General features: G+C 47.1%; 1 protein-coding gene across 7 annotated transcripts; it reads left to right on the forward strand.

Annotated features, from left to right (window-relative positions):
• The first annotated feature begins 421 nt into the window (after window positions 1-421).
• Window positions 422-14,019, forward strand: WDR6 (WD repeat domain 6). Of its 7 annotated transcripts, none has more exons than XM_060684304.2 (7): window positions 422-624; window positions 1,935-2,074; window positions 2,509-4,954; window positions 7,382-7,477; window positions 11,429-11,545; window positions 11,668-11,786; window positions 13,527-14,019. In XM_060684304.2, exons 2-7 carry the CDS (start codon window positions 2,008-2,010, stop codon window positions 14,015-14,017), a joined length of 3,336 nt encoding a protein of 1,111 aa, XP_060540287.2. In that variant the 5' UTR covers window positions 422-624; window positions 1,935-2,007; the 3' UTR covers window positions 14,018-14,019. The 7 variants fall into 7 exon arrangements, with proteins under 7 accessions (XP_060540287.2, XP_034287578.2, XP_034287580.2 ...); XM_034431687.3 differs by having other exon boundaries at window positions 599-1,498; XM_034431689.3 differs by lacking the exon at window positions 422-624 and adding an exon at window positions 627-1,241.
• Window positions 14,020-14,988: the final 969 nt, after the last annotated feature.

Here is a 14,988-nt window from a genome sequence, read left to right on the forward strand (position 1 = left end):
GCCAGTTCAGCGGTTCGAATCCCTAGTACTGGTCTCCTGCATGAGCAGGGGGTTGGACTAGATGACCTCCAAGGCCCCTTCCAACTCTGTTACTGTGAGACTGCCTACAATCGTAGAAATCCACACATCTAAACAGCCGCCGAGTTTGAGAAACGTTGCAAACGGCTCCGAATTCCTGCTCTCTTTCTAGCTTTTGAAACGAATCCCACAAAAGATCGCTTTTCTCTTTGGCTCCGGGCGAATCGCATCACGGAAACTGTCTCGGGCTCCTTGAGACACACAGACCTTTGCTGTGATGTTGCCGTAAAGTTGCTCTTGCTTTTTCCCTCGCGTCCCTTTTCACCCAGGCCTCGCTCCGATTTCGAGATCCGGCTGTTTCGTTACGATCCGGAATCCTTTCCTTGGGTGGTGCCCAGCTTTCGATGGGCAGATAATTCGGCCCCGCTGTGCCTTTAAGAAAACGTTCCTTCCCTTTCGCTACAATCGAATCTCTCCCAGGCGAGAGAGAGAGAGAGAGAGAGAGCCAACCTTAGCGACCGCTGTCCAATGGCGTCTCTCGGCGAAAGGGAAGCGGGAACGAGCCTCCCGAGGCAGAGCCAATCAGTAGCGGCCCGTGTATGAGAGGTGAGAATTCTAAAGACTTCTTAACTCGCGAGATCCTTGCGCGAAGGTTCCGCCACGTTACTTTCTTTCCTTCTCCGCTGTTTTTGTTCCTTGCTCTGTTTGCCGGGCGGAAAGCAGAAGAGTTGTTCGGGTTTTTTATATTTGATGGCCTCAGCCTGGCCTGCCTGCGTCCTGGTTACACAGGCGCCTCTTTTAGGCTTCCTGCTCTGTAGACACCCGAACGTGGAGTAAATGTGCTCGGCTCTGTAAAATGGAATTATCCGGAAAAAACATACACCGGCGGACGGGTGACCAAGTGGTATTTGCAACATTTTACAGCAGAAATTAATTCTGATTCTATCTGCCTTGAGCCAGAACTTGGGAAAAAACCAGATTCTAGGCTTCCCATTGCTGCATCAGAACGTCTTCCTGTCTTGCATTCTTCATTAAGTCCCATGGAGTCGTTCTCAGTGATCCCGAAAGATCGGGTTTCCTCCAGATGATCCTTCTTCCGCTTTTAGGTCTCCCAGTGGCGGATTTCACCTTGTGGCTGGTGGTCACCCTCCAACTGTAAATCCGTGGAACGACTTGCCTCCAGAAGTTATGAATGGTCCAACACTGGAAGTTTTTAAGAAGTGGTTAGATAACCATTTGTCTGAAGTGGTGGTGTAGGGTTTCCTGCCTAAGCAGGGGGTTGGACTAGAAGACCTCCAAGGTCCCTTCCGACTCTGTTATTCTACTCTGTTATTCCTTGTGTTATGGGCTTCTCCAGACAGTCGGATCCCCACACGGTGTGTCGAAAGTACAATAGTTTGAACATGATTGTTAGTTACCTCAAGAGAAAATTCTGCATTGATTCTTCGAAATAGGCTTCCATAGCTCACCTCAGGCATAGGTGGGTCCTCTTCTTGGCATTCAAGACCGCAACAACTAGGTCAAAACAGGCATTACTTTCTAAATACTGTGTTTACATCGATTTCCTTAATGTAATAAACAAAGTCTATAGTTTTTGCATATCAGGACTATCTGACGATATTTTATTTTTTAGTTCCCTACATGTTAACTTTCTAATGCTCCTCTATAGACTTCATTTTCTGAGACCCCCATTCAAAAATATTTTCCGTTTAAAAAGAAAATATGTATCTGGCTGTTCAAAACTTAACTTGGTAGCTGTCTTTCATAACCAGGTGTGTTGATTCTGCTTGGGAGCATCTTCCTTAGCTCTTCACGATTCCTCTGTTGTACATCAAAAGGTAGCTTGTTCCCGTATTTTCTTGTTTGAGCTGATGCAGATCTATAGGGTGGGCTAATCATTTTTCCTCTTTCCTTAGAGGTCTGCATATATCCAAATATAAAAGGGAGAGAGAATCAGGAGGGGTTTTCACCTCCCATCCTTGAAAAGTCATGGAAACAGAACTACTATTGGCTCCTATAACAGCTCTGGAGATGGTGGGAGATCATCTTATAGCAGGTGAATATCTTAACTTTTTCTACAATGGGAGGCCAGAATCCCCACTTTTTTCCCATTTCTTGGGGATAGGGGGCATTGTCACACGGGCCAAATATGAAGCTTGCTATTCAAAGTTAACAATCATTTTGCTGTAGGTCGTTTTTAAAGTCAGTTTTCTGCTAAGCTAAACCAAGAACACTCCCCACCCTAATTAGAAGCTGGCAGAATATAATGGCCTGTGATGAAAGCCTAGAATAAAAGGAGCAGCAAATAGGAATCCAGTTTAGGATCAATAAGACTACTATGTATGAAATATGTTAATGGAGTTCATGGGAATTTGGCAATCAAATATATGTGGAATGGCAATTCTGGGAAATTGGTATGATGATTGGTATGATGACTTGATAGCATGCGAAATATGCTGACTTGGCATTCTGGTGTTTCTCTTCCTTTAGGAGAAGGACCCTATGTAGGCATATATAGCTTGTCGCCCGATGTCAGCCCGTCAGCAAGATGCTCCAAGCAGGTCCTTCAGAACTATACTGTCCATGGTATTAAGGAGCAGCAGAGTTCGAGTCCTGGAGGTAACCAATCCTCAACCCTGGCTATCTTTGGAGGCAAAAGCTTTGTGGTTGTAGAGCTCAGCTTCCAGAGCAGCTCAGTGGAACTCAGTGAAGTCTTTCCTTTCTGTGAGCTGCACGACTGGATCTGGGACCTGCAGTGGATGCAAGGCAGGACTGAGAGGCCCAGCAGTGTGGCTGTGGCCTTGGGACACAATTCAGTGGCACTATATGACTGCGTCGGCCAGAGGGTTCTCCAAGAAGTGCACTGCCAAGAGAAGTGTATCCTGTATTCTGCCCACTTGGTGGGGAGCCACTGGGAGACGTTGGTTCTGGTGGCTGGCACCGTCTTTCATCAGTTGGTGGTCTGGCGTGTGGCTGACCAGACAGATGACACTGGAAGAATAAAGCCCCGCAGCAGGATCAGTGGACACAGTGGCGTCATCTTCAACATTTGCTTCTTGGAAAGCCAGGGCATCCTGGCCTCTGCCTCCGACGACAGGAGTGTTCGGCTCTGGAGCATCTGTGACCTCAGAACACCTCCTGCTGTGGTCCCGTGCTTGCTGGTGTGCTACGGCCACCAGTCCAGAGTCTGGTCAGTAAGACTGCTGAGGGACTACATCATCAGCATTGGTGAGGATTCAGCCTGTCTTGTGTGGACTTATCAGGGCAAGATTGTCCACAGCTTCAAAGGACACAAGGGCCAAGGACTCCGGGCGGTGGCTGTGGATGAGGAGCGAGGCTGGGTGTTTACAGGGGGAGCCGATTCGGGCATTAGACACTGGTTCCTCAAGGAAAGAAGCAGCACTGGAAACAGGCTCCGGCAGCTGGATTTTCCTTCCACTGGCAGAAAAGGATCCCCCAGGGCAGTAAAACTGGTGGATGAAAACCATCTGCTGGTGATGACCGATGCCGGGGCTGTCTATTCCTGTGACTTGACTCCTAAAACTTGGGCACTGCTCCTGGAGGATGCTGCTTATCAGTCTTACAGTCTCTTGGAAGTGTCCAAGCTTGCCAGTGGAGGCATTCTCTGTGCCATGGGCAACTTGTCAGGGCAGGTGAAAGTTTTCCCGTTCAGCAGTCCCGCACAAAGCAAGGAGTTAAACCTCTTTGAAGGGAAAGTGCACACTTTGACTTGGGCCACGGAGCTAAACCGGGACCCCAATACTTGCAACCTCTTTGCTTCTGGCCCGGCTGGGGCTTTGCTGCGGCTGGAGATCTCTTGGCGCCCACTTGGGGGAACAACAGTGGTGGTAAAGCAATGTTTTCTCCTGCCGGTCTGTAAGCAGCGATGGCACACCTGCATTGCTTTTTTGCCCCGAGGAGAGTTTCTACTTTGTGGCGACCGCAGAGGCTCTCTTATGATGTTTTCCTGCAAGCCAACTCCGGGAGTGGAAGAAGCACAAGGGAGAGATGAACCCAGCTGTTCTACTTCAGAAACCGCCTGTGCCTTGCCTGGATTTTCCTTCCCTATTGGAAGTGGAGAGCCCCATGCCGAGAGGCCTGTTTCTCTGCTTTTCGGGCTTCATGGGAAACAGGGGGTGACCTCCGTAACCTGCCACGGCGGCTTTATTTACAGCACGGGGAGAGACAGCTGCTATCGCCAGCTGCAAGTGAAGGATCGGCAGCTCCAAGTGCTGAGGAAGCAAAAGCCATGCAAAGACCTAGAATGGCTGGAAGAGCTACGCTTTGGCCCCAATGGGAGCCTGAGGGTGCTCGGCTTCCATGCTACCCACTTTGTAATTTGGAGCGCCAGCAGCAATGAGAAGCTCCTCTGCATTCCCTGCGGGGGTGGCCACCGTTCCTGGAGCTACGCCCGCTGTCTTTCCGTGGAGACCTTTGCGTATATCAAATCTGGGGAAATTTGGTTGTACCAAAGTAAAGACGCCTCCAATGGGCAGCGAATCCTGAAAGCTGCTCTGCACGGCAAGGGGATGACATGTGTGTGTCACGTCGGTACCCTGGAAGCCCCTGGGCGAGAGACGATCAGTGTTTTTGCTACAGGAAGTGAGGACAATACGGTGAACGTTCTCGCTTTTAATCTGCAAACTCGCAGAGTGACCCAGCTCGCTGCTCTTGGCGACCACATCTCCAGTATAAGAGCTCTGACTGTGGTCCAGAACGGCCTTAGTCAGCCTGAGAGGGAAAGGATCTCCGCCATGCTTTTTTCTGCAGGGGGACGAGCCCAGATCGAGTGTTACCGATTAGCGCTCAGCCCTAAGCCTGGTTCCAGCAGCGGGGTAGCCTGTCAGCTGGTTCATGTGGCATCGCATCGCTTAGATGAGCACTGGGACTACAAGAAGAATAAGCACAAACTCATCAAGATGGATCCAGAAACCAGGTAGAAATAAATGGTCTTTCCCTATAACAATAGCACTTAGACCAGTGATGATGAACTTTTTAGACCCTGAGTGCCCAAACTGCGCGCACGCATGCCCAAACTGAAAGGTGTGCGCAAACGTGTGCATGCATTGGCATACACGGACATGCACGCATTTATGCATGGACATGTGCATGCATGCGCAGCAGAGACCTGAAGACCAGCTGCCCGGCGAGAGGCAGAGCATCCCAACACTGGCAGCATGGCAAGAGATAAGCTCTTTTTCTTTCGTGAGCTTCTGTTTCGTCATTTGCAGAGAAACAAAAGCTCACAAAAGAAACGCCACGGAAATCTGACCTGGGGTGACAGTGCGTGTGCCAGCAGAGAGGGCTCTGCATGCCATCTCTGGCATACATGCCATAGGTTTGCCATCATGGACTTTGACATATACCGCCTCACAGTGCTTTGCAGCCCTCTCTAAGCGGTTTATGGAGTCAGCATATTGCCCCCAACCATATGAGTCCTCATTTTACCCACCTCGGAAAATATATAACTCTATATTAGGACAACCTGCACTGGTGCTATGACTGATCCTCATATACAGAGTATAAAGCCTTGTTTAGCTTTGAGTCTAGGCTGTTGATTCTCTTTGTGTCCTCAGCTCCTTCAACACGTGTGCATGTATACAGTACTTATACTTAGTATAAGTACCGTATTTTTCAGAGTATAAGACGCTCTGGACTATAAGACGCACCTACCTTTTTTTGGTGAGGAAAACAAGAAAAAGAAATCTGCCTCTGCCTCCCAGTAATTTTGCCTCCTTGCAGCAAACAACAAATAGCCTGCTTTACTTTCATTTTCGTTTTCAGCATAGCTTGATTAGCACAAGAAAAAAACATCTGCTCCCAGCTATTTACTTCCTTGCAGCAAGCAGCAGAGGCCCCCGCAAAACAGCTGAGAGCAAAACAGCTGAGAGTCGGGAGGCCTATCTAATCAACTTGTGCTAATTAGGCTGTGCTGAAGCTGAAACGAGCTGTTTCTTCTTGCTGCTTGCTGCAAGGAGGTAACTGCTGGGAGGCAGAGGCCAAAGGGTGGGGGCCAGTGGGTGGGCAGGGCTACATTCGGTGTATAAGACGTACCTAAATTTAGGGGGGGGAAAGGTGAATCTTATACTCTGAAAAATATGGTAATCTTCATTTAATGGCTGGTTGCATAGCAAGTTTGACATTGCAATGGAAAAGTTTTTTATGACCCGATTTCAAAGTTCCGACACCACAATCATGCACACGTGCGCATATCCACACACAGCCACAGGGTGACATGATTTCATTTGGCAACTGGCTTGCATTTTTGGCCATTTGCAGTTCACAGGACTGCAATTTTTGGAGTTTTTGCCAATTTCCAAGGTTTGCATCCAGTTTCTGGCATAAGCTCAGTGGATAAAATGGATTGACTTAATGACAGCCACAAAAAAGTTGTAAAATGGAGCATGGTTATGTGATGACCCGCTTAACGACTGTAACAATTTAGGACTATAATCTGTTCTAGGCTCAGTTACAGTAGTCGTGAGTCAAGAACGACCTGTATTCATTTCTAATTGCCCTCCAGTGTAATTTTCATGATGGTTTGGTTTCTTGCTTTTTTCACAATTCAATCAGGTATTGCCTATAATGATAGCTGATCTAATAGAAACTTCACCAGTAAGCGGCAAAACTTATTGAGGCTCCAGGAGTTGCATCAAAATATCAAAACTACTGCGAGATTTTTCAACCTGCTTTGTGGTTTTTCTAAAATCTTGCACACTCCCAAACATTGATGAAATTGTCAGCAGAATTCTGCAAAGTTGGATTTTGTCAACAAACTTCTGCAATATTGAAGGGGAGGGGTATCTGCAGAATACACACACACAAATACACACCTAATGAACATAGGGAAGCCATCAGTCTTTCACAAATAATCTTAAAACTAAGATTGAAAAGACATGAAAAGGATCATCATATGATTTTGTTTTTTAACCAAAATGTCTGAACATAAATCTCTCTCCTCCAAATTTAAATCTTAGAAGGATGGAACATCCTGGTATTCTGTGGAAGTAGTGATATTTAACAGAGAAACATGTGCGTGCCTTGATTTTGCAGTTCCCCCCCAGAACATCTAACCATGCAGTTGTGTCATGCTGTCTGGGGAAATCTGGGAGCCAAAGTCCACACATCTTAAAATTGCTGGGAAACACTGGTCTAAACCATTAGAGCAGATTTTTGTTCCAATTGTGGTGTAGTGTTTTTAGCATTTGTGTCCAGTAAAGAGAACTGGTGAATCTATAATAGATACCAGACAGTAAGCAGCATGCCATTTTCTAGCTTGCATAATGGCTGTTTCTCTTCTGGAATGAAAAGCTGGCAGCGAATGAAAACCTTCTGGAAGAAGTGACTGGCTTCTGTGTTCCAGGTACATGTCTGTGGTGGTACTTGCTAGGATGGAAGAGACGGAATTGCCCGGTCCCTTGTGCTTCCTAGCTGCTGCTTGTAGTGATGGATCTGTCCGGTAAGGAAAAGAATTCTGCTCCTCTGGTTGCGGATTCGGATGGCTAGAATGGTCTTTGCTTGTCAGAGCAAATACACCCAGAGATGAGGGAAGTAGGGCAAAAAAAAAAAAGACAAGGTGGGGCAGATGCTGTTTACTCCTATGAAGCATTTTCCCCACATTCAAGCAAGAAACAGGAACAGTCTTAGGTATTTAAAGAACTTACAAAACAGCCTCTCTCACAGCAGTGACTCTAGGTGGTGTGCAAAGATTAAAACATCATGACAGTATAAATGAATGACACCTCAGGTAAATAATAACCTCCCAAATAAAAACTGCATCACCAACCGAATTCATCTAATTATCTCTCCCAAAAGTCTGGAGGAACAGACACTTTTCAAAGCTTTACAAACAGCTAATGGGCCCCTCTGGATCCAAGATGGTTAAACATGACAAACAGTTGCAGGAACTTGGTATCTCTAGTTTTAGAATAGAATAACAGAGTTGGAAGGGACTTTGGAGGTCTTCTAGTTCAACCCCCTGCTTAAGCAGGAAACCCTACACCACTTCAGACAAATGGTTATCCAACATCTTCTTAAAAACGTCCAGTGTTGGAGCATTTACAACTTCTGGAGGCAAGTTGTTCCACTGATTAATTGTTCTAACTGTCAGGAAATTTCTCCTTAGTTCTAAGTTGCTTCTCTCCTTGATTAGTTTCCACCCATTGCTTCTTCTCCTGCCCTCAGGTGCTTTGGAGAATAGTTTGACTCCCTCTTCTTTGTGGCAGCCCCTGAGATATTGGAACACTGCTATCATGTCTCCCCTAGTCCTTCTTTTCATTAAACTAGACATACCCAGTTCCTGCAACCGTTCTTCATATGTTTTAGACTCCAGTCTCCTAATTATCTTTGTTGCTCTTCTCTGCACTCTTTCTAGAGTCTCCACATCTTTTTTACATCGTGGCGACCAAAACTGGATGCAGTATTCCAAGTGTGGCTTTACCAAGTGTGGCATTATAAAGTGGTATTAACACTTCACATGATCTTGATTCTATCCCTCTGTTTATGCAGCCTAGAACTGTGTTGGCTTTTTTGGCAGCTGCTACACACTGCTGGCTCATATTAAACTGGTTGTTGAGAGTATGGTGGCGCAACAGCTTCCCCGGTACCTGGATGAAGCTGTCTATCTGGACCCGCTCCAGTCCGGCTTCCGGCCTGGGCACAGCACGGAAACGGCATTGGTCGCATTGGTGGATGATCTCTGGAGGGCCCGGGATAGGGGTTGCTCCTCTATCCTGGTCCTGTTAGACCTCTCAGCGGCTTTTGATACCATCGACCATGGTATCATGTTGCACCGGTTGGCGGGGTTGGGGGTGGGAGGCACCGTTCTGCGGTGGTTCTCCTCCTACCTCTCTGACCGGTCGCAATCTGTGTTGACGGGGGCAGCGGTCGACCCCGAGGCAACTTGCTTGCGGGGTGCCACAAGGGTCGGTCCTCTCGCCCCTTCTGTTCAACATTTATGTAAAGCCGCTGGGTGAGATCATCCGTGGCTTCGGGGTGGAGTTCCATCAGTACACTGATGACACCCAGCTGTACATCTCCACTCCAGGCCACCCCAATGATGCCCTTGAAGTGATGTCCCAGTGCCTGGAGGCCGTGCGGGCCTGGATGGGGAGAAACAGGCTCCGACTCAACCCCTCCAAGACCGAGTGGCTGTGGCTTCCGGCGTCCCGATATAGCCAGCTGATGCCATCGCTGGCTATTGGGGGTGAATCACTCGCCCCCACGGAGAGGGCTTGTAACTTGGGCGTCCTCCTGGACGCACGGCTGTCTTTAGAAGATCATTTGACGGCCATGGCCAGGGGGGCTTTCTATCAGGTTCGCCTGATACGCCAGTTGCGCCCCTTTCTAGATCGGGACTCCCTACGCACAGTCACTCAGGCACTCGTCACTTCCCGCCTGGACTACTGCAATGCTCTCTACATGGGGCTCCCCCTGGGGTGCACCCGGAGGCTCCAGCTGGTCCAGAACGCAGCCGCGCGGGGGATTATGGGGGCGACGAGGCGCTCCCACGTGACACCTCTCCTGCGCGAGCTGCACTGGCTCCCGGTGGTCTTCCGGGTGTGCTTCAAGGTGTTGATGACCACCTTTAAAGCGCTCCATGGCTTAGGGCCGGGGTACTTATGAGACCGCCTTCTGCCACCAATAGCCTCCCACCGGCCAGTACGCTCACACAGAGTGGGCCTCCTCAGGGTGCCGTCCACCAGACAATGTCGGCTGGCGACCCCCAGGGGGAGAGCCTTCTCTGTGGCGGCGCCCACCCTCTGGAACAACCTCCCCCCAGAGTTACGTACAATAACAGACCTCCGGATTTTTCGTCGGGCCCTGAAAACCCATTTATTTCAACTAGCTGGGCTGGCTTGAGTCAAATTTTAAACTGATTTTAAATTGGAATTGTTTTAATTACGGCCAAAATATTTAATTATTTTAATCAGTTTTTAGATTTTGTATGTTGTATGTATGTCTTGTTTTTACTTTGGCTGTTCACCGCCCTGAGTCCTATTTTGGAGAAGGGCGGTATAGAAATTTAAACAAACAAATAAATAAATAAATAAATTGTCCACTAGGACTCCCACAGTTACTACTATTGAGCAAGGTAGTTTAACAAAGAGAAGGTCTAGGGGTAGCATGATAGCAATCTTCTAATATTTGAGGGGCTGTCAGACAGAAGAGGGGACAACCTATTCTCCAAAGCCCCTGAGGGCAAGACAAGAAGTAATGAATGGAAAATTATCAAAGAGAGATCCGACCTAGAACTAAGGAGAAATTTCCTGACAGTGAGAACAATTACCATAATCAGTTGAACGGCTTGCCTTCAAAAGCTGTGGGTGCTTCATCACTGGAAGTTTTTAAGAAGAGGTTGGACAGCCATTTGTCTGGAATAGTATAGGGTTTCCTGCTTGAGCAGGGGGTTGGACTAAGAGAGCTCCAAGATCCCTTCCAATTCTATTATTCTGTATTCTATATCTCTGGGGGAGGAGGGTTGCAGTTCCAAAGCTGTAGAGAGTGTGGCTCTGGAGTCCAACAAGATGGTGTTTTTTAATGAAAGAGACCTGGAAATAACATGCCCTTCCTGATAGACCTGGTGGAGCAGGCAGAACAATGAGGAATTACCTGGTCCTATGCCATGTAAGGCTTTATAGATGGCGACCTTGAACTGGATTCAGAAGCCTACTTGGAGTCAGTGTAGCTCACAGAGCAGAAGATAAACATATCAAGAAGGCTGTAGAGATTCTCAGTCATCCAGGACATCATTGTCCCAAAGATGCTATTTCAGGAGGCAACTGGACTGCCTTTTTTTTTTTCTTTGAAGACGTTTCGCTTTTCACCCAAGAAGCTTCTTCAGCTCTGACTGGATGGTGGGGAATGGAAGGATTTATACTCCTTGCAGTGATCTAGTGCTAACGAGTGCTAATGATGATACCAAGATGACTGCAAGGAATATACTGTAAATCCTTCCATTTCCCCCATCCAGTGAGAGCTGAAGAAGCTTCTTGGATGAGAAGCGAAAGGTCTTCAAAGAAAAACAAGGAAGTCCAGGTGCCTCCTGAAGAAGCACCTTTGGGACAGCATATCAACAGAGACCCTGGAGCAGGGGTGAAATCTACTTACCTTCCTTACCAGTTTGGAAGCGCATGATCTGTGCGCGCACAGACCTTCTGCGCATGCACAATACCTTTGCATGCACAGAAGGTAAAAAACACATTACTTCCTGTTTAAAACCAGGAAATAATGACACCCGGTCGGGTGGGTGGAGTTTTGCTCCACCATTGCTACTGGATCGCCGAACCACCGGCCAAGATTGCTACCGGATCAGGCGATCCTGTCCAGTCCGGGAGCATTTCACCCCTGCCTTGAAGAAAATATGAGCTCTCTATCCATTTAAGTGCCTTCTTTCCTTTTTTTTTGGTAGACTGTTCCTGCTGCTTGAGAATGCCAAGAAGTTGTGTCTTGTAGCAGAATCCTTTCACCATCAGCACTGTGTCCTGAAGGTCGAGGCATTTGCCTACAAGATGGCTAGTGGGAGAAGGTAGGAATACAGATGCAACGACATGTGAGTGCCATCTCCCTTGGCTCAAGAGATGTTGCATGAAGTTTGGAGGACTGGAGGACTGCAAGAACTAATTTTAGAAATACCTCTTTCTTTTACAGGAGACACTTTATGGGCAGTGCGGCCACTGATGGTAGCATTGCATTTTGGGACATTACTGCTGCCCTCGGCCATTTTGCAGCAATAGTAAAGACAGGAGACATTCAGATGAAACCTCTGGGTAGGTGTTGGCGGTCCTGATGACGCAGCCAGTGCATCCCCTTTCTTGTAAAGCTCCTCAGCTGGGGTTTCTGTTCATCTGAAGGTACAGTTGAGCCTTTGGATTGTGTTCAACTATTCTTCTCCAATTGTGATGACCCGGGGCGTGACACAAAGCAATACAGCCAGAGAACCAATATGAGTCCCTTTATTATCTATAACTCTGTCCCCAATTTCCCTTTCAACTCTCCGGCCTGGAGAGAGCTCTTCCATCAACCTGTAATAGTCTTTGGCTGACAATACTTCGGTCCCAAACGTTGTAAGCAGAAAACTTCCAACTATAAATCCAACAAGGCAAGATAAGGTAATTATTCCGGCAAGGCAGCAAGATAAGGAGTTCCAGAAGTGAAGTAGCATGGCAATAAATCAAACCAGTTGGGAGGATGTCAGGAACTCAGATAAACACAAGATGAACTCAGTGTTTGTTCCCGACAACTGCCCCTCCCATTTGACTCTCCTTTAAACTCCATCAGCAGCTGTGCCTCGTAAACCTCTCACATCCTGGGCATAAACTGTTTCAACTCCTACCCTCAAAATGACGCTATAGAGCACTGCACACCAGAATAATTAGACACAAGGACAGTTTTTTCCCCGAATGCCATCACTCTACTAAACAAATAATTCCCTCAACACTGTCAAATTATTTACTAAGTCTGCACTACTATTCATCTTCTCATCTTCTCATCGTTCTCATCACCCATCTCCTCCCACTTACGACTGTATGATTATAACCTTGTTGCTGGTATCCTTACCATTTATATTGATATTGTTTCCTGTTTGCTTATTTGTAACCTATGACTATCATTAAATGTTGTACCTTATGATTCGTGATGAACGTTATTTTATGTACACCGAGAGCGTATGTACCAAGACAAATTCCTTGTGTGTCCAATCACACTTGGCCAATAAAAATTATAAATTATTCTATTCTATTCTATTCCATTCCATTCCATTCCATTCCATTCCATTCCATTCCATTCCATTCTATTCTATAGAATCAGGCCCCTTTCCACCCTCGTAAGCCACGCAACCCACGTTGCTCTCTTCTCTCTTCCTCCCTGAGCTGCCTAGAATGAGGAGAGGGTGGGCCTTGGTCTTCATCTGAACCCTCTCCCTTGTTCTACCTCTGCCCTGCTCTGTCCAGCCTGACTTTGCCCTTCCCCAGTTTCTTCCACAGCCAACCGAGTCACTCTCCGGATTCACACTCCAACAGGGGCATGACATTAATCTTGGACCCTTTCAGTGTACAACTGTTTCTTATAGTTCTGCCTGTCAGGGAATTGCGCAACTGGTGTCCAAATAGAGTCAGAGATGCTGGCACGAATTTGTGGTTTTATATAAATAAATATATTTTACATTCAAATTTACAGCAAAGATGATAGTCAGGCACATCAGTATATTGTCAGGTAAATCACAGAACAGCATACAGAGCACACAGAAGAAAAAGGGCCAGAAAAAGAAGAACTCCTATTTCTCACCCGGCAACCAATCGTAACGTAGATTGCCTCATGCAGGAGCTCACACCTTCCAACTATCAACTAAAAACTGTGTCTTCTGGCCCATTAAACACTTTATTGTTCCAACTATTAAATTAAATATCTTAACACTACCTCACCTTTCCAATTTAAAAAAAAACAAAACTGCCCAAGGAGCCACAGCAGTAAATTGCAGAAAAATAACCAGCACTTCTGTTCTTTTCCAGCCCTGGAATCTCCAGTCCTGACCGTTCAGGCTCACAGCTGCGGTGTGAACAGCCTCCACATCCAGAAAACAGCCGAGAGACGTTTTGTGGTGGTCAGTGGCGGTGACGACGGGTCCATCTCTGTCCATGTTATTGAGGTGAAGGCTGAAAGCGCTGCTGTGGGCCAGGAGACCCCAGCCAGGGCTGGCATCCAAGTGATCAGAAAAGTATCGAGGCTTTGCGCTCACGCAGCTCACGTGACAGGAGTGAGGCTCCTCCATCTGAACTTCCTCCTTTCTGCGTCAGTGGACCAACGCTTGACACTCTGGAGTCTCTGTGAGGACAGCTTGTCTTTCGTATGGAGCAAATTCTGCCACGTGGCCGATGTGGCCGCTCTGGAGTGTTGGGAAACGGAAGGACACAGCTGTCACGGTGTGATATGTGGTCAGGGGTTGCAAGTGCTTTCCTGGGGGCTGGATGCGCGAGGGGGAGAAATAAAAGAGGGGATCTGAAACAGCTTTATTCTACTGAAATTCGGAAGATGAAGGAGGACAACAGCAGGTATCAAAAGGAATTCTGCTCATAGCATCATTTGTAGCAAGGTGAAAGGCATTGTTATCCTAATTTCACAAACCATCTTGGAGGGTTTGAATCTCAGGTCCCACTTCACAGGGTTGTTGTGAGGAAAATAGGAAGAAGGTGTGTTGGATTTGTTCGCTGCCTTGAGTTATTTGTAAAAATAATAAAGGCGGGATATACTGTAGATAGATTAGAATTAGATAGAGGATGGATGGATGGATAGGCATTCCAGGGCAGTAAGACTTTCAGCGGCAGGAGAAATGAGTATTGGGGGGGTATCCCCCCCAAACTCATTTAGAACAAGTGGCTCCCAGTACTAAGGACCTTTGCCTTCCCCGTATATGCTAGCTTTTCTCCATTAAGCCCAATACTCCAAGTTAGGATTCATCTTTCATCAGTTTCTTTAACCCCAATATTTGCTCCGATAAGGCCGATGCAGCGTCATGTCTTTCAGACAGATACTTGATAATCCAGCATTTCAGTTCCTGGCCTGACTGTGGTTATGGATTCTCCAGAGCAACAGGCATATTTCATAACCCCACAGCATGGTTGTACTAAGACTCCTTTGGCGCACTTGGAACTAGCATAGGCATCAAAATAATAACTTGGTCTCTCCATCGAAAAACAATTTTGCAGAGTGTTCCATACCTTACAGATGGTACTTACTAATCCGGGAGGCTACATTTCAATTCAGATGTGGCAGCCCAGCCACACTTTGTTCCCAATGCTGAACAAAATCAGGTTATCAAGAGAGATTATCCTTAAAAATAATTGGTAGTTCCCTTAGTGGGTCAGTCTATGGCCTACAGCAAATGTACCATAGGACAAGTGTGACTCCTTCCTTTGGGAAGTGCAGGGTGCATCCAGGCACTTTCAGAGCACATGGCGGGGAATAAGGTGGGGC

The sequence above is a fragment of the Pantherophis guttatus genome, chromosome 2 (genome assembly GCF_059756535.1).
Source record: "Pantherophis guttatus breed Tessera chromosome 2, ASM5975653v1, whole genome shotgun sequence".
NCBI lineage: Eukaryota > Metazoa > Chordata > Lepidosauria > Squamata > Colubridae > Pantherophis > Pantherophis guttatus.

Coding starts and splice junctions, on each gene's coding strand:
- WDR6 (XM_060684304.2), top strand. CDS start 2,008: ATGGAAACAGAACTACTATTGGCTCCTATAACAGCTCTGGAGATGGTG. Junction 2,075..2,508: donor GGGAGATCATCTTATAGCAG/GTGAATATCTTA, acceptor CTCTTCCTTTAG/GAGAAGGACCCTATGTAGGC. Junction 7,478..11,428: donor TGTAGTGATGGATCTGTCCG/GTAAGGAAAAGA, acceptor TTTTTTTGGTAG/ACTGTTCCTGCTGCTTGAGA.